This window comes from Solanum verrucosum, unplaced genomic scaffold (assembly GCF_900185275.1).
Source record: "Solanum verrucosum unplaced genomic scaffold, falcon-dt-bn FXZP01000252.1, whole genome shotgun sequence".
Lineage (NCBI taxonomy): Eukaryota > Viridiplantae > Streptophyta > Magnoliopsida > Solanales > Solanaceae > Solanum > Solanum verrucosum.
Genome location: NW_026019988.1, coordinates 7,909,281 through 7,927,563, shown reverse-complemented (window position 1 = coordinate 7,927,563; position 18,283 = coordinate 7,909,281). Strand labels below are relative to the sequence as shown.

The following is an 18,283-nucleotide window of genomic DNA, read 5'->3' as shown; positions in this document are numbered from 1 at the left end:
TGATATATTAAAATTAAAAAGTTATTAAAATAAGAGAAAAAAATTTCCCACCATTTCTCTCCAATTAAACAAACCACATAAAAGGAAATTTATTTTTTTTTGGTTTCTTTATCTTCGTGTGTATATTATATCCATTTACTTATATTTTCTCTTCATTTTTCACTAGCCACTTAATTTGGAAAAAAACAAATAATAACAACTCCTTTTTTTTTATATATATATTTTTTGTCGTTTCTCTTTTCCCAAATTCCAACTGATTTATTTGTCCATATTATATGAACAATGTACAGCTCATAAAAACACTTTTTTCCCTCTCTCTTTTGCTTATATTATACGACTCTACAAAAAATTAAATAAATACCCACAAAACTCTATAATAATAAGCTTCAACTTCCCTTTAAAATTTTTGTACAAAAAATGGTGAATTTTCTTCTGGAAATTTTTATATTTTGCTATGTTCTTGTATTAGTTTCTGGATTTTCAGAAAAGCTCGAAACATTGCCGTTTCATGAAGGATATTCACAACTTTTTGGTCATGATAATCTTATGGTCCTTCAAGATGGAAAATCAGTTCATATCTCTCTAGATGAAAGAACAGGTTCATATTTTATTTTATTTTTCACTTGTTTGACACTATTTATGTTCGGGACGGAGCCAGGAGTTGAAGTTTATGAGTTAGTCATCAAATTCATAACTCGGTTTAGTTACTGAATTCTATATTTAATGTATTTTTGATTTTTTTTTTATTGTTCAAAATAATTGAATTGTTTAAAGTTCAAGATGGATGTTTGATTTTTTTTTTCATATTTGCCCTTTCATTTATTGAAGTTTTATATTTTCTACGAGATAAATTACATAACTTATAAAGTTATATTTATGATTTCACCAAGGGCAATAGTGGAAATTATGGTTTAAATGATGTTCTTGAATGTTTTTCTTAAAATGTGTGTATTGCTTCACAAATTCGGTTAATATGGAATAGAACTTTTTATATTGAGGGATATATTGATGTATATTTAAGATCACATGTTTTAAAATTGTTTTAGTTTTACATGATTGTTACGATATATTTAAGATTATAAATTTTAAAATATTATGTCGAGTCAAAATATGTCAAACAAATTGAAACAGATGAGTAGTACTACTAGTTATTTTATTTTGAGGGAATTTATTTCTTTGGAAATTAATAGATTAATTTGCAGGAGCTGGATTTGTATCACAAGACTTGTACCTTCATGGCTTGTTCAGTGCTTCTATTAAATTACCAGAAGATTACACTGCTGGAGTGGTTGTTGCATTTTATGTAAGTTGAAAACAAATAATTTATTTATGTATATTTTCGATGAATATGTTGAACTGACCCTTCAATCAATGTATAACGATAGACTATAAGTTTTGATAAAGGAGGAGGGTTATAGTAAGTTCACAACCAAATAAAAATAGTTAAAATAATTATAATAAGACAATATATATAGTTAATCTTAATTAGTTTAAGATTATGGCTTAATTAATTTATATGGTAGTTCACGTATATTCTATCTTCTTCAGATCTCAGGCCCTACTTGTGTGTTACACTGAATATGTTATTGTTGTTAATTTTTTTTGTTACTATTGACAGATGTCAAATGGAGACATGTTTGAGAAGAATCATGATGAAATTGACTTTGAGTTCTTGGGAAATATTAGAGCAAAAAATTGGAGAATTCAAACTAATATTTATGGAAATGGTAGCACAAATGTTGGTAGAGAAGAAAGATATGGACTTTGGTTTGATCCAACTGAAGATTTTCATACATACACAATTCTTTGGACTGACAGCCACATCATGTAAGTACCTAATTCAACCTCCCCTTTTAAAAGATAACGGTGTCGGGCCAGCTTTCACACATCGTCAGTCTGTCATTAATCATGAAATACATGTTACCTCCCACCAGTATAAGTACTTCGGATAAGTTTGCCCAACACTTAAGTGGATGAGGGAAATTTACCTAACATCTTTAGTATCTATATTGAGATTGAAATCGAAGTCTCTTGTAACCTTTTTTTAGTTCATTGACCACTAGACCATACCGTTTATTGCTTTTCTTGATTTTGGTTAAGTGCTTTGCAGGAAATGATTTGTCCTGTTTTTTGGGCTTGTTTTATGCTATTTGTTATGATGAAAAATATAGTAATTTCCTAATAGATGTGTCTTGTTCTTTATTCAGTGTTAGTGACAGATGTAGCTTCGTAGCTACACGTTCAACTGAATCCAGTATTTTCAACACAATATACATGTGGAAAAAATAAATTAACAAATAAATATTATAATCTGAACTCGTAATTTCAAAAGTACAATAAGGTCATTACTAAGAACCTTAAAGACCGAACATATCAAATTGATCAAATTCTCAATCCGCCTCTATGAAAGTGTCATCCCTTGTTCAAGAGGTACTAAAGCCAGAGTCTTTTCCTTTTAGTTTGATCAACATAAACTCTAACCTTATACATCTTATTAAAATGACATAACACCCTCTTAATATGTACGTAGAGGTCAAGTCTGTGTACATTCTACCCTCCCCAATCCCCATTTTGTGGAACTACGCTGGATATGTTGTTGTTATCCAACAATTGATTATATTTTGTTTGTTTTTGTGCATTTTTTTGCAGCTTTTATGTAGATAATGTACCTATAAGAGAGATCAAGAGGACACAAGCAATGGGTGGGGACTTCCCTTCTAAGCCAATGTCTTTATATGCTACAATATGGGATGGTTCTAGTTGGGCTACCAATGGGGGAAAATACAAAGTCAATTACAAATATGCCCCTTTCGTCGCCAAGTTCTCCGATTTCGTCCTCCACGGATGTGCAGTTGATCCAATTGAATTGTCTCCTAAATGTGACATTGTCCAGAATTCTGCATCCATTCCAACTGAAATATCCCCTGATCAAAGACGAAAAATGGAGAAGTTTCGAAAAAAGCACTTGCAATATTCATACTGCTATGACCGGACACGATACAAGGTCCCTCAATCTGAATGTGTAATTGATCCTAAGGAAGCTGATCGTCTCCGAAGATTTGACCCCGTGACCTTTGGTGGTGTCCCCCGTCATCACAACAAACGACACCACCAGAGGCAATCGAGGAGGGAAGATACGTCCGCGAAATAAGAAAGAAGGATATTGTAGTTTCTTGTTGATATTTTGTGTCCAGTTTGATTGAAGATATGGTGATTTTTCACAGTGAATAGAGAATACAAAAGAGAAAAGAGAGGTAAATGGGATTTAGTATTTACTATTTAGTGTACTATTATATATTTTTCATGAATCATGATGGGGTGTGTATGTATATATATTTCTATCTTGTTTTGTTGATGTTTATTACTATTTGGGATTCTATTATTTATTAAATTTGGTGATGATTTCTTTGTGAACTTTGGTTAATAATTACATAGTGTTAGATGTTACATATTTGCAACATTGTTGCATGTGCAGAGGAGGCAGGGGTCTTCAATTTCCAAATGAGTAAAATGTTACTAGTAATATTTCTGTTGTCTAAGTTGCTTGGTAATCAAAAATATGTCCGTATTCGTGTCGGATCTTTCGAAAATATATTATTTTTAGAGGTTGAAGAAGGATAAAATGGGAAGAATAATGTCATTTATGCATTAATTTTATGAAATGACAAATATTAAGAATTATTTATTTTTTAAGAAGAGTAACATATAAATAGGAACATGGGAAGTATAAACAAAAAGAACATGGGAAGTATAAACAAAAAGAATATGAATGTAAAAAAAGGTAAATATCAATAGTCTTTTCTTGTAAAGTGAGATCGTAATTGATGAAGATTATTTAAACACAATATTTTTTTTCTATATTCTTATAACTCAAAATTTACTATACATCACATTAATGATGGTTATCATAAATATTTTTAAAATTTAATTATATATAATATATTTTTTATAAATATTATTACACAAAAGTTAATATTATCATACAAAAATAAAAAAAATAAACATAAAAATTAATTTCAATAGAAAATCAATAACAAACAACTTTATGACTTATGAAGTCAAAAATTTCTGTTAAGGATGCGAAATATAAAAGATAAACACACAAAATAAAAAGCTAATATAAATTCAATATCTACCGTATATATCAAAAAAAAATTCTAATTATATATAAATTACGTAATCCTTTCTAGCTTCGTCCGAGAGAGAGAGAGAGTGTGTGTGAAGACGCGGGACAGGTATGAACTGAATAAACTTTTAGCTCCAAATTTTTCAATTTGGGAGATTTCCAGGAAAAGGGTGTTCAATTTCTTGGCATATCAAATGCAAAATGGCTGCTAGGGACTTGTTGTTTTGAAAATTCCAAACTGGGTTTTCCAGGTAAACAAGTTTTTGACAAGAATTTCTTGAATTATTTTGGGGGAAATATGGTTAGTTATAAGGGTAAAGAAAAAATTGTTTTTGATGATCAGAATGAGGAAAACAACATATGGGTAGATAGGAATTTTCTTCAGTTAAATGAGTATAAAGGGAATTCCTCTAAAAGGGTAGCTGAAAATGAGGAAATTCAGGCAGAAATTACTGAAAAGTTATCAAAAGATGAAATCTTTCATCTTTCCTCTAAAAGGGTAGCTGAGAATGAGGAGATTCAGGCAGAAATTAGAGAAAAGAAGCTAAAAGATGGAATATTTGATCTTTCTTTATCTTGCCCTAGCTTTAGTAGGAGTTTACAATCAGTGGAACCATCAAATAACAACACAAGGATTGGGTATTTCAGGAATGGGTCCTTGTCGTCATGTTATTCCCATCCGTTTTCCCATAACCTTAGCTACTCACTTACCCTGAGTTCAAAAGAGGAAAGTGAGTATTCCGGGGAGGGAGTTAACTGGTCGGTTTTTAGCAAGTTTAGGCCAGTTGAAGTAAGGGATTGTACATTGCCAGGTCATCCTGGTGGAAGTAGTTTAGCTTTAAGTTGTAGACTGCAGGTCAATAAGGATAATGATGTTGATAGGATCAGTAGCTCGGATAGCAATTCATATTTCTCATTCGAGTTTCCTGTAAGACCTACGGGTGATTCGAGAGTAAGAGGAAGTATTGAAGTAGGAAGAGCACTCCAATTTTCTCGGCCTGAGAGAATCCTTGCGGAGATAGCTTCAGAGTCTGTTCCTCTTATGGCTCAGATTCTGCAGGAGCTTCCTGATGAAACGGTTGAATCAACAAAGGATTACTTGAGAAGCCTAATTGCAATTCCTGAGAAGAAAGACCTTTTGGTCAGCCTTCAGAATATGCTTCATCGGAGATCTGATCTTACTGTTGAGACTCTCTTAGAGTGTAATACGACTCAACTACAAATTTTTGTTGCCATAAAAACGGGTCATAGAAGTTTCTTATCTTTGGAAAATCACCTTCAAGTTACTGAATTGATTGAGATTTTTTCACTTGAAAGGTGTCGGAACATACGATGCAAAAGTGTGTTACCTGCTGATGATTGTAAATGCAAAATTTGTTCGAGAAACAATGGATTCTGCTCTGTATGCATGTGTATAGTATGTTCTAACTTCGATTATGCCACTAATACTTGTCGTTGGGTAGGCTGTGACAGATGTTCACACTGGTGTCATGCTGTTTGCGCTGTTCAGAGAAATCTTATAAAGCCAGGTCCAAGTATCAATGGGCCATCTGGAACAACTGAGATGCAACTTCACTGTCTTGGTTGTGGTCATTCTAGTGAAATGTTTGGATTTGTTAGAGACGCATACATGCATTGTTCAAAGGACTGGGGTGAGGAAACTCTAATAGAAGAGCTTGATTATGTTCGAAAAATTTTCAATGGGAGTGAAGATTTTAAAGGCAAGGAGTTGCATGCTATAACTTATGGGTTGCGTAACAGGCTTGAGAAAAAGATGATCTCTCCTTCAGACGCCTGCGATTTCATCTTTCATTTTTTTTAAATGTGAGTATCAAACCAAACCTTATCCTTTGCAATTTCTGTTGAATTTGGATTGGTATGAATGGGGAATGGAAGAGTTCAAAATGGTGGGAAATGAAACTTATTTGGCCTTACAGATAATTGAACGTATCTCTACATTAAAGCTTAACTATCACTCTGTCTCTCTCTATGTATTTTTTTTAGTTTTTCCTTTTATATGGTTGTGCATTGCGTCTGTAGTTTAGAATTTATGTGATTAAGTATGTCTAGTCTTTATAAATTATAGCGATTGATCATATACGTAAATAAGCTTAATTTAATAAGGCATTAGCTGTGACAATAGAGGTCTGCTTCTTGAAATGAAAAAGAAATTAAAATTTTGATTGTTACCCTTGGGAAAGGAAGACTGCTGCTGGCATTTGTAATAAGAAGAATGATGATCATTGAGTTGTTCTAATCAGAGAAGTATTTGAAGTGGAATTTGTTTAGCGCCAACAAACTTAACTTTTTAACTGCAAAGACGAAATAATTATGGAATGACAGAAACCTTAGTTTTCCTCCTCTTTTTGTTTGTTTCAAAAGTTATTTCTATATACGAAAGCTAAAAACCGAGGCACCAAAGATGGCATTTTTTGAGATTTTCAGCGACTAAAATGCACGGTTTTCCTTTTAGAAGGCAGATGATAAGTTCCATGTGCAGTATGAAGAGTTAGCTTTTGAATATACAGATTGGTGATCAACAAGAACATTATCGCTCCAACAACAACAACATACCCAGTGAAATCCTACGAAGTGGGTTCTGGGGAGGGTAGAGTGTGCGCAGACCTTATTACTACCTCATGGAGGTAGAGAGGCTGTTTCCGAAAGACCCTCGGCTCAAGTGCATCAAATCCAATATAACATTATCGCTCCAAGTGTACAAAACAGAAATGTCATTGTACTGCTACAGTGCTACTTATAACTTCAAAAATGGTTTCATTAAAAGGTTTCGAGTCATTTACCTTACGATATTAATTTTGAGTAAGACAAAAACCAATTGTAGTATATGTTAAAGCTACATAGCTATGTTATTTTCTAATTTGCAGTGTGTTGCATTTTCAGTTTACGGCTTATCCCAGTGTTATACCATTTGACATTTATCAATTACTATATGAGATCCAAAATGAGCCACTGATTGCTAACCTTCATGTCTCTGTGGCACATTTCCACTAATCCTGATTTTCTGTTATTAACAGACACGGATGGTTTGTCGCAGTTTCTTTTATCCAGTTTTCCTGCATCCATCCCTCTGGCTGATGAATTTCCTTCAACATAATGAGCTCTTCAAATGGAAGAAAAGGTAGATTACTGCTGATCATCATCAAAACGATGCCAAGGAGCCCTCTTAAGTCTAATAGAATGATCGAGGATGAATTGTTCAACCATAAAAGAAAGATGAACTCTTCAGGGGAAAGAAAACATATGATAGTTTGTAAAGCATTGTGAGGATCCCTCTTAAGTCTGATTTTCTAATTAATTTAACTTTTATTTTTGTGATCCCCAATTCTTAGCTCTATTGAGGATATTTTTTTTGTCAAACGCTAGCATTGTTGTTGTGGTAGTATTTCTCATGTAGATTCTTGTCCTTTGATTTCTTTTACTATATACAATCTCTTGTACTTCGACTGTTGCATTATTTTGTTGTAGTTACTATTCCTTTTTTCAGAATGATTTGTCATGCTTCCTTTTAGTAACTGATTTGATATGCTTTTCCTTGAGCCGAGGGCCTATTGAAAACAACCTCTACCTCCCAAGGGAGGGGTAAGGTTTGTGTATACTCTATCCTTCCCAGACCTCACTTGTGGGATTACACGGGGTATGTTGTTGTTGTTGTTGTTGCTAGCATTGTGGTTGTGATAATTCTAGCTACTTTTTCCCTCATTGAAGACATTAAGATTTGAATTTGATGCTTTTGTTCATGTCCATTGCCAATGACTTCTAAAAGGGGAAATAGCCTGCTGTTTTTCCTTCCTTATTAACTATCAAAGTCCCAACCTGCATTCTGTCAAACTGTTACGCTGGCCCCTACCGTGATATCTTGGAAGGGCAGTGTAAAGCAAGGTGATTACTTTCCGCCAGGCACTTGCAATGTCTTCATACAGTTTTTTTCACTGTGAGTATCAAACTAAACCGTATCCTTTGTAATTTCAACTGTTAGATTTGGTATTTTTCGTCCTTACAGATAACGGGAGCATATCTCTGCAGTAAATCTTAACTCTCTCTGCATTTGTTGGTTTCTTTCTTTCATCTTATTCCTTTTATATGTGTCCACTCTGCCCGCTACACAGTTCTTAGTTGTTGATTTTTGGAAATTGTGATGGAAATGATGGATAAAGAAGCTCTTCAAACTAATCATTTTATTAGTAGACATTTCATTCTCTAGTACAGACAATAGGTCATTAAAATAGACCATATCTGCTAGTACAAAATAGTATAAGTGAGATAGAAACCAGCCTAGCTAGTAAGTAAACTTTACATAAAGCTATAATTAACATTTGTGAACTCCTCGATCGATCGATCAATTGATCATCAGATACTGCAGGAATAGTCAACAGCCTCTCCAATTGCCAGTGGCATTCCATCTTGCAAGCAATCAATCGGAGGTATCGTTAACGTCTGCTGAATTCCATAAGCGTTCCAGCAGAAAGGATCTTCCATGAGTTCGCCTTCATGTGGTAAGAGTTCAACTTCAGACATTGTAATATTAGTGCAGGCTACAGTGTCACTGCAGGCAAAGTGTATGGGGGCACTCCTCACATCGTAGGTGCCCTTGATGTTCCGGTACGAGATGTCGCCCACGCTTACAGCCGACGTCTCGTTCCGACAGCCTTTTGAGAGGCAATAGTATTGGTCTATGATGATGCAGTTGCGCACATTTTCCATCTGAATTGTGTCAAATGATAGTCCTGTTACTGATCCAGAACCTCCTTGCCATGTCTTGATCCGGACTCCGTTGTCCGAATCTCGAATAATGGTGTTGCGGACCGTTATGTTCGACACACATGCCTGGCTATTGTGCACCCCTAGGCTCCCAATACTGCACACACAACAATATACTCAGTGTAATCCCAAGTGCGGAATGAGGAGGGTGGTGTGTACGCAGCCTTACCCTCCCTTCTGAAGGAAGCGAGGTTGTTTTCGACAATCACTTGATGATGAAAATTAATTGGATTTCAAAGTCGGTACGAAACACCAGATGACAAATATTTGATTTACTCTAAGATAGGTTGACATGATTAATTAAGAAGATTATAATAGAAAAAGACAGATCTTTGTCCTTATTACACTAATTAGGAAAATTAAGTTTCAGCTTTTTGTATGTTTTATTTATTTATTTATACTTTATATTATAAGTTTATATTATAAAAATTGAGTATTTAGAAAAAAGTAGAAACATAAAGTACCTGATCCCGTGACTAGGCCCACATGTGACTGCTTCAATCTCAACATTTGAACAACCAGGCCCAATTGATATGCAATCATCCCCTGACACAATCATACATCACATTATTGTTATTATTCGTTTCGTCCACTGTTTGACTCAACACAAAATTTAAGAAAAAATGAATTATATCGTTAACGTTAAAGGTTCATTTTGTACCATTAGCTATGACGGAGTTGTAGATTCCTACAGACTTGGTGTCCTCGATATGAATTCCATCGGTGTTTGGGCTAAGCTTAGGCGAAGAAATTGATAATTGGTCTATCAATACTCCTTCGCATCCATCGAATTTCATGTGGAACATAGGACTATTTTGTATTCTTAAACCTCGCACCGTCAAATTTGAGCTCATGAAAAATCTTATCATCTGTTAAAAATATATATATTTTTAAAAAAAAGTCATTACATGATAACTAAAATAATTGAATTTTATTGAACTCGTACAAATGATGGGTGAATGTAACTTACAGAAGGGCTGTCACATGGTCCAGGTAAAGTTGAGCCATTAGGTCCCTGAAATTTGACAAAAGAAATTGTACTGATTACCATACATATATTCACGAGAATTGTCTGACTTTATGCTTATTGATATGAGTATATTTGTCCGAGTTTAAGTTTTGTACACTGATCATAGTATAAAAAATTATTTACATAAATCGATCAATTAAAAGATAATTGTAAGTAAAACTATTTAGTAGTAACATTTATTCTTAATCTCTAATAAATGATATTTCAATTTAGTTGGTTAAAAGACAATTGCAGTACATAAACACTATTTAATACTAACTTTGATAGTTAATCTCTGATAAATGACATTTTAATTTAGTAAGCTAAAAAACACTATTTAATAACTTGATTATTAATCTCTAATAAATGATATTTTCACTGTCTCAATTAATGCAGTATATTTTATCGGATACAAAAAATAAGTTACGACTTAAAGCAAGTCATAAATATTTCTGTTACGATAAATATATAATTTAAAATTCAATTATTACTAAATCTGAAAATATAATTAGACCAAAAATGAAACTATAAATCAGATAAATCCTATTTCTAAACAAATAATCCAATTAGAAAATAGAGATAGAGACAGATAGAAGGACACTCACGGGACTCTTTAAAACAACGTAATTTCATAGGCAGGGTTTAAAAAGAACAAAGACATATAGCAGACCTTATTCCTATCTTAAATGAATATACAGACTGTTTCCATAACACCCTCGTTCTAACGAAACGATATAAAAGACGGAATAGCATTAAGCAGAAACAACAATAAAATAATAAGATAACCGAGACCAAAAAACAAAAAAGTGACTTACCCTGTGAGGTTTGCAAGGGAGTTCCCACCATTTTTCACCATTACCTTCAATTGTACCAGTACCAGTAAAAGTCATATTATCAAGTTTATAAAACACAATCCATTGCCTTTTACTATCTTTTTTAGGCCAACAATCTGGTCCTTCTGGTGTCATTAACACCCCATTTACCTATTTCACAATAAAAATAAAAGTAAAAAAAATTAACCAAACACAATTCAAAACAAAATATTTGTCGTATAAATTGAAACAGATAGAAGAACTATGTATGTATATTCTTACGCGAAATTCGAGTCCCGGCTTGCAAGGACCATAGAAAATAGTAGAAGTAATCATAAAAATACGGTCCGCGGGAGCCAATAGCACCGCGGATTCAACTTGACACGCGGCTTTCCAAGCCGCGACGAACGCTTCGGTGTCATCCGTGGAGCCGTCCCCGACGGCTCCATACTCCATGACATCGAAAATGCAGTCCTCTTCTGGGTTCAATGCGGGCCCCCCTCCGTAACTCGGGTCGGATGGTACTACATTACTACTAGGCGAGGAAACTGGTGATACTGGTGGTGGTGATACTGGTGATGGTGATGGTTCGTTTACGCTACCTTCGATAGGACTAGGAGCATTATTAACTTTTTTGCTCTTTGTTTTCTTGGAAATGTGATGTCTTGCATCAACATTGATAGAATTACTCGTAATAATAATAATAAGACATAGTAAAAGAAATATTTTCTCCATTGAAGGAAAAATAACTAAATTTTAAAGAAGAAAAAACTTTAATGTTGTTGTACTACTTTGTGTGTGTGTTTTTTTTTTATTTGGCAAGAAGCATATGAAGATGAGGCTGTAAATTTATACTGAAAAAGGTAGGGGACACGTGTCGAGTATAGGTTGATTAATACATTGTTGTCTACAAGAATATTAACTGTTGAGAAAATTTAATTTTAAAATAATGTGAGACAATGCCAGGTCATACATGTGAGAGGCTCTTTTACTGTTTAACGTTTGAACTCGTGGGTCCCACTTACACCACTATTATTTTGCCACGTATCACTTTTCTATTCTTGAGTTCGAAACTCGAAATCCATGAATAATGAGAAGAATAAATAACAACTCTATCTTTCAGATTCAATTAAGTCATAAAATAAGTAGTACTCTAATATAGGTAATTTTACTTTTTGATCAACGTATTTATCAAATATTTATGAATAAATTTTGTAGAATATATGTATTTTCCTAAGAATCTGGAACGTATAAACTAAATGTAATGAAACTTATGGATTCACATTTGAAAATCAAAATTCTTATTAAGTGTATTGTTTCAAAATTAATTGAAATTTTGTTTAATTTTAAACATAAATGTATCTTGTAAAAGAACCTAAAACGTATTACTAAATGTAATGAAACTTATGAGTTTACCTTTATTTAATCTAAATATTTTTTATCGAATGTATTAATTGTTTCAAACTTAATTGAAGCATTTGTTCCATATATAAGATTAATATATCCTTCATTTAATTTATGTGACATTTTATTTTAGTCGGTCTAAAAAATAATGACATTTTTTTTATATTAATAGCTATTCAATTTTAAATTTCTCCTTTTATTCTTAATGAGACAATTTATAGCTATATCTATATATATATATATATATATACACAATTTTATGAAAAAATGGTTGATTCTAACACTTAACCAGATTTCATAGCCACAGATTAACTCAAAGAATATCTCTGTTACTCCGACTGCTATATCTTGGTGTTATCAGGCCATGAAAATGAACTATAGAAGAAAACAAGACATGGCGAAATCACAATTTAAAGTTTATGAATTCAGAGTTTTTAGTCTTTTAAAATTAAAGCTATTAAAATTTTAAATTAATAATTTTTTACTTGTTCAATCAGGAGGAGTAGATATAGGAAAGGGGTAAGCACTGGTGAAATAAAAAAATTCACTAGGGGTGTTCAAGAATTAATAAATACATACAAAAAGCAATGTATAACTTATATACTTTATATAATTTTTTGATAAAGAATATTCAACTGACCACCCATCATTGTATGCGGCTAAACCACCCTATAGTGTTCACGCGGCCAAACCTCCTCGGCAAAAGATTACCCTAGGTATTTTATTTTATATATGTTTAGTATATATAAATTTTGAATCCCTTGAACACAGGATTGCAGATTTTCTTAGTAGTCTAGGGGTTTCAAAATTGATGTTAAGGTTCCAAATTCAAATCTCATATACTATATTTTCAGTTTTTTTGAACTGTCTTAGTGAAAATTCTATCATAACTATTAAATTCGATTGAACTCGTAAGGGAAGGGGTAGGTTTGTCCCTCATCTTAATTAAAAAGTGAACATGATTTGGATGTAAAGAAAAGTGGGAAAAAATAGGTCTCGTGACTCTATATTGTTGTGTAGTGTCTTGTGGCCATGGAAGTAGGAAGCATATATTAGGTGGACGACAAAATAAATAAGCAATTCACGGGTGCATAAACTAAATATAATCTAACACTTATTTGTGTTTTTGTGTCACACAACCGACACACTTATATTATTTCATTAATATTTTCAAAATAATATTTTACGACACTAGAGATCACTAAGAAATCGTATAATGAATATATATATAACATGGTTTACGTGTTCATGATTGATACATCGATCACATTGATATTACGTTTTAGTTTTGACCTAAGTCACATTTTGTTCCTCTCCTTTGCGAGATAAAACATATACTATTATAACCATACTTTAAAACTCGATATATCTCTATGATCCTTGTCGCTATGTAATGGCTTTGAAGCGTGTGTTTGATACTATACTATCAACATTGAACTAATTAAGGTTGATAGCTAGTGTCTTCCGATTATTAATGATGTTGTTCGTAAAGTATTTTTCTCAAAATAATTTAGGACCATTACTAATTTCAATTCAGGGTCACAATCGAATCACGATATTCTTGTTATGATCATATAATTAATTTCATAATTTGTATTGTTATATGACTTATAAGACAGATCTAAATTTCTTTTTCAAGTACATTCAAACAATAGGACACAAACAATAACATGCCAAAAGTAATTAAATTTAATAATAGCATATAGTCAAATAAATAGAGTATTATATAACATAAATTTACGGAGTTATTCACAACCACTCAATAATTAGTTCATCAAAACCCTAAGAATAGAAACATTCGCCTACAAAGTACAAACATCCTACACAACAAAATCAGCCTATAGAAGAAGAAAACATTAAGAAGAAAACTCTTTTAACCTTTGTCTGTTTTACGATTTAACATTTTTATAATTTTGATTCTTCAATTCGATGTTCGATGTTTTTGAATAATAACTTTTAGGCCCTTTAGCCATCCTTACTCCTTCCAAGCTCTATTGCTCCAGCCCAAATTTAAATGCCCAGCCCAATTGTCCAAACTTTTGTTTAAAACTATTTCTTTCTCATGACTGAGAAATCATTACCAATTAGTATTGGAAAAAGACCTACAGGAATCTCGTTGAATTAAGGAGAAGAATAAACTTAGCTGAAATAGATTTATAATATGATTTTAATTAATATGAAAGAATACGTCAAATAAATTTAGAAACTTAATACAATTGATGTAGGAAATATATATATTATGAGAACTAATAATAAAATTTAATGTAATTTTATCAACAATTAACATCGAGATACATATTATATTTTCACACCCATAGAATAAGATAATAATAATGCTTTATATATACGTAAACACAAATTAAATAGAGGTACAAATTCACATCCATTACAACTAAATCAAGTCAATATTAGGTCATTTGATACCCTAATTGAAAGTGAGTGCCTTATATCTATGAAGGTTCACTCACCCAATTACAATATTTCTTTCTTTTTTCTTCCAAAAAAATATTCATAATCACTATTTTTTGGGTGCAGTGCATCAATAAATATACTCCTATATAATAGTTCATAAATCACATAAAAAATGTAGGTCACATTAAGTAAGCTCAGTGCAACAAACTTGATTGAGAAGATGTTGATAGAGAGATACATCATCGTTCTTTCCTATTGCATTTAAAATTTCTATTTTTGCTAATATTTCATGAGAATCTGTTTATGGATTTACAACAAAATTTTCTTTTTCTACATATTTAATTTGCTTCTATGAACTTAGGAGCAGTCGCCGCCATGGCCCAAAGTGAATGAACAACATCTCTATTACAATGTTATTTGCATTATGACAGTGAATAGAAAGATTGTGAGAGGGGACAACTTCGTCACGGACCTTACTTTAATTCTTTTTAGAAGTCTTTTCCTTTTAGATAATGAACCAAATATTGACAAAAACAAACAAACAAACAAACATGTGCAACATGTTTTGCTTTTATCATAAACGAAAAATGATAAGAAGCATGTTTGAGATTAATTTTTTACCTAAGTTTAGGAGAACACTCTTTTAGCTATTAAACAGAAGTACACCTAACTCTAGGTCCTTTTAATTTTTTAAAAAAATATTTGATATTCCGAAAGAAATAATTGTTTACTATTCCAAACGACTTGGGTTAAAATTTTGAGGAAAACTATCTGGACCATGAGTTTTATTTGGTATTAATTTTATGGAAAATGGTTAAAATTGGCTTTGAATTATGCGAAATAGATCATTTATATTCTCCGTTACATTTTGAGATAAAAAAATATCCCGCCGTTATTTTAAGAGAGTAAGAGACCATAAATACTCTCAAGAGTTTAACAACCCAAATGTGAGATTTGGGCTAAAATCATCCTTAAAGTATAACTCAAGCTCAAGATACATCCTTATGGTATAAATGTGAACAAAAAACATCCTTTATCTATCCTAAACTTAGCAATAATCATCCTTCTGTTAACTTTTGTTAAAAAAATTAACAGCTGATATAAAAAAAAACACGTGGCAAGCATCTGACCTTTTTTCTCTCTCTAAATATTGTTTTCCTTATATGTGTTTAAGTGCATTGCGTATGTTGTTTTTTTAGCAGTTTTTCTTATGTTTTGCCTAAAAGAATTTACTGATTTTCCTATTGATTTTTTTCTATTTACTATTGGCTTGTCAATATAAATTTTTTTTTTGTTTTTTACTACTAGTTAACCAGTTTCACTGTTGTATTGCTGTTTTTAGCTACTTTGGTCTTGTTTTACTGTTTTTTGTTGTTTTTCTACGGCTTTATCAATATTTTGCTGTTTTATTCTTCTGCATTGCTGTTTTTAGCTGGTTTGATGTTGTTTTTACTGGTTTTTGATAATAATTTACTAGTTTTATTTTGTATTGTTTTACCAGTTTCTTTTTCCTATTTTTCAGGTGCTTTGATGTTTTTTTTTGGAGTATTTTCTGCTAGTTTTGGTGCTGTTTTTCTGCTGATTTACCAGCATTTTTGCTGGCTTATTATCAGTTTGAAGTGTTAATATGCTCAAGGTGGAAAAATGAAGAAAAAATAAATACTCTCAGGCAACTCATAGTACTTTTATATTGCACTTAACAAACTTAGATACGTTTAATACAAGAAATTTAAAGCGAGATTAATACAACATAAACAACACTTTCTCATCTTCTCTCTTTCCAATTGCAAGAATTCTTGTTGCTCTTGTGTAACCATGACATTAACTTCTTCTCGGCCTGCTGCTTTTCTTTTATGTAACGATCTTCAATTTGTGCTTTGAGACCAATTTTTTTTCATGGAAGTGGATCTCATAAATTGGATTGACGTTAGGCTCTTTTTCTTTCCGGTTGAAATAGTCATAATCTTGATTCCTACAATAATTAAAAGGGAGAAGATATTCTTAGTTAGCCGTTATAAAACTCATAAAGAAAAGAATATTAAATAATACAAACAGGTCACTCGATTTTTGCTATAAATATAAAGAAGCTGAAGGCTTTATATCCCCATTCTGCTATCTCTCAAGTACCCTATCATGTTGACGATATATTTAAACCAACAATTTTCTCATTCTCATCTTTTTACTACAACAATTTTCGTGACAAACTCAAATTTACATCATTTAATTGGATTTGGTGTATCACATTATGCAATGCATCAATGTTCGATTGTCAAAAATGATCTGTTAAGCGTCACATTCTACAATGCATCAATTGAAAATAACTCATCGCAACTTTGAAGTAGCTAAATTTACTTTAGAAGGCCATGAGACCTGAAAATTCATATGCAATATGCCTTCAATTCCTTTCCGATATTTTATCAAATAAGTAAGGTACATTTAACATTGCCATAGCTGATCTTGGCCATGGTTATTGCTACTTGTGCTTGACAAATATAATAGTTCTTTCGAGACGATAAAAACAACAAAAATAAAAACTAGCATCCTAACCTTTCATAAAGTCCATCTCTTTCAATTGGAGCAGATTATTTTTCTGCTTGAAAGCATAAAAGAAAGTCTAGATATAAGGATGAAGACGATAGAAAATGGAGATTTTGGGGGAAGTTACCTGCTTGACATGTTATTATTTCAGCTATTAGTTTTTTAACAGAAGTTAACAGAAGGATGATTATTGCTAAGTTTAGGATAGTTACAGGATATTTTTTGTTCACATTTATATCATAAGGATGCATCTTAAGTTTGGGTTATACTTCAGAGATGATTTTAGCCCAAAACTCACCCAAATGTTTAGTGATATGGCAAGTCATGTGAACTAATCCCTCCAACACCTAAGCGTTGTCGAAAAGGATTTTCATTAAATTAAGGTTTGGGTTATAACTAGGGTCAGAGTTAATGACCTCATAATTTAATGGGAATCCTAGTAGACAACACTTAGGTGGAGGGATTAGTCCCATGTGACGTATCACATCACTAAAATTTAGGTTGTTAACTTTTAGGATATTTGTGGTCTCTTGAGATAACGACGGATGCATTTTTTATCCTAAAATATAACGAAGGATATAAATGATCCATTTCACACAGTTTAGAGATAATTTTGACCCTTTTTCGTTAATTTTATAAAACTTAAAGAAAATTAGTTGTTTTTAAACAAAACTTATGTTTTAATTTTTGAAATATTTTTAATATTAACACCCAACGTAAAAGTTAGAAACAAGCATATAGGTAACGGATGCGAAAGTGTCCTTAAATGTCAAAGATACGTACAATCAAAAGGTAATCAAGGAAGATGACGATGACGATAATAACATACTCAGTGTAATCTTATAAATTAAGGTATGAAAAGGGTAGTATGTACGCATATTCCTACCTTGAAGGTTGAGAAAATATATTATTGATAGACTTCCGGCTCAAGAAAAAATAATTCAAAGTGTAATACGACAAAAGAAATAACGGAAGTGAAAAAATTATGGCAAAAATACTAAAGTCATGGCCAAATACTATGAAGGGATGACAAATATTCAGTTTGAACAATAACTACAATAAAATAATATGATAGCTGAAGTGCAAAAAATAGCAAATACTAACATGAATTGAAGAATCCCATAGGAGTAATGAGGACTACTAGTATGGAAGGATAAGCGAGATACCACTCTACTATCTATTTATCTTCTATCCTAATCAATG

General features: G+C 32.1%; 3 protein-coding genes across 3 annotated transcripts; 2 read left to right on the top strand and 1 right to left on the bottom strand.

The window, feature by feature from the left end:
- Nucleotides 1-349: 349 nt before the first annotated feature.
- Nucleotides 350-3,386, top strand: LOC125818711 (probable xyloglucan endotransglucosylase/hydrolase protein 28). The gene is made up of 4 exons (XM_049498222.1): nt 350-598; nt 1,203-1,303; nt 1,619-1,827; nt 2,650-3,386. The coding sequence occupies exons 1-4, from the start codon at nt 418-420 to the stop codon at nt 3,149-3,151; spliced, it is 993 nt and encodes a 330-aa protein (XP_049354179.1). The 5' UTR covers nt 350-417; the 3' UTR covers nt 3,152-3,386.
- Nucleotides 3,387-4,383: 997 nt separating this feature from the next.
- Nucleotides 4,384-7,641, top strand: LOC125818706 (protein OBERON 3-like). Its single transcript, XM_049498217.1, has 2 exons — nt 4,384-5,950; nt 7,162-7,641. The coding sequence occupies exon 1, from the start codon at nt 4,425-4,427 to the stop codon at nt 5,946-5,948; it is 1,524 nt and encodes a 507-aa protein (XP_049354174.1). The 5' UTR covers nt 4,384-4,424; the 3' UTR covers nt 5,949-5,950; nt 7,162-7,641.
- A 664-nt stretch (nt 7,642-8,305) lies between these two features.
- On the bottom strand, nt 8,306-11,461 carry LOC125819045 (polygalacturonase At1g48100). Its single transcript, XM_049498557.1, has 6 exons — nt 11,009-11,461; nt 10,730-10,897; nt 9,876-9,920; nt 9,567-9,774; nt 9,370-9,451; nt 8,306-9,002 (listed from the first exon to the last, which is right to left on the bottom strand). The coding sequence occupies exons 1-6, from the start codon at nt 11,459-11,461 to the stop codon at nt 8,495-8,497; spliced, it is 1,464 nt and encodes a 487-aa protein (XP_049354514.1). The 3' UTR covers nt 8,306-8,494.
- Nucleotides 11,462-18,283: the final 6,822 nt, after the last annotated feature.

Bases quoted from the DNA above. Each gene is read 5' to 3' on its own strand.
- LOC125818711 (XM_049498222.1), top strand. From the start codon at position 418: ATGGTGAATTTTCTTCTGGAAATTTTTATATTTTGCTATGTTCTTGTA. The intron at 599-1,202 runs GTTCATATTTTA...ATTAATTTGCAG, and splicing joins CTCTCTAGATGAAAGAACAG to GAGCTGGATTTGTATCACAA. The intron at 1,304-1,618 runs GTAAGTTGAAAA...TACTATTGACAG, and splicing joins GAGTGGTTGTTGCATTTTAT to ATGTCAAATGGAGACATGTT.
- LOC125819045 (XM_049498557.1), bottom strand. From the start codon at position 11,461: ATGGAGAAAATATTTCTTTTACTATGTCTTATTATTATTATTACGAGT. The intron at 10,898-11,008 runs GTAAGAATATAC...ATTGTGAAATAG, and splicing joins AGCCGGGACTCGAATTTCGC to GTAAATGGGGTGTTAATGAC. The intron at 9,921-10,729 runs GTAAGTCACTTT...GTCAAATTTCAG, and splicing joins TCCCTTGCAAACCTCACAGG to GGACCTAATGGCTCAACTTT.
- LOC125818706 (XM_049498217.1), top strand. From the start codon at position 4,425: ATGGTTAGTTATAAGGGTAAAGAAAAAATTGTTTTTGATGATCAGAAT.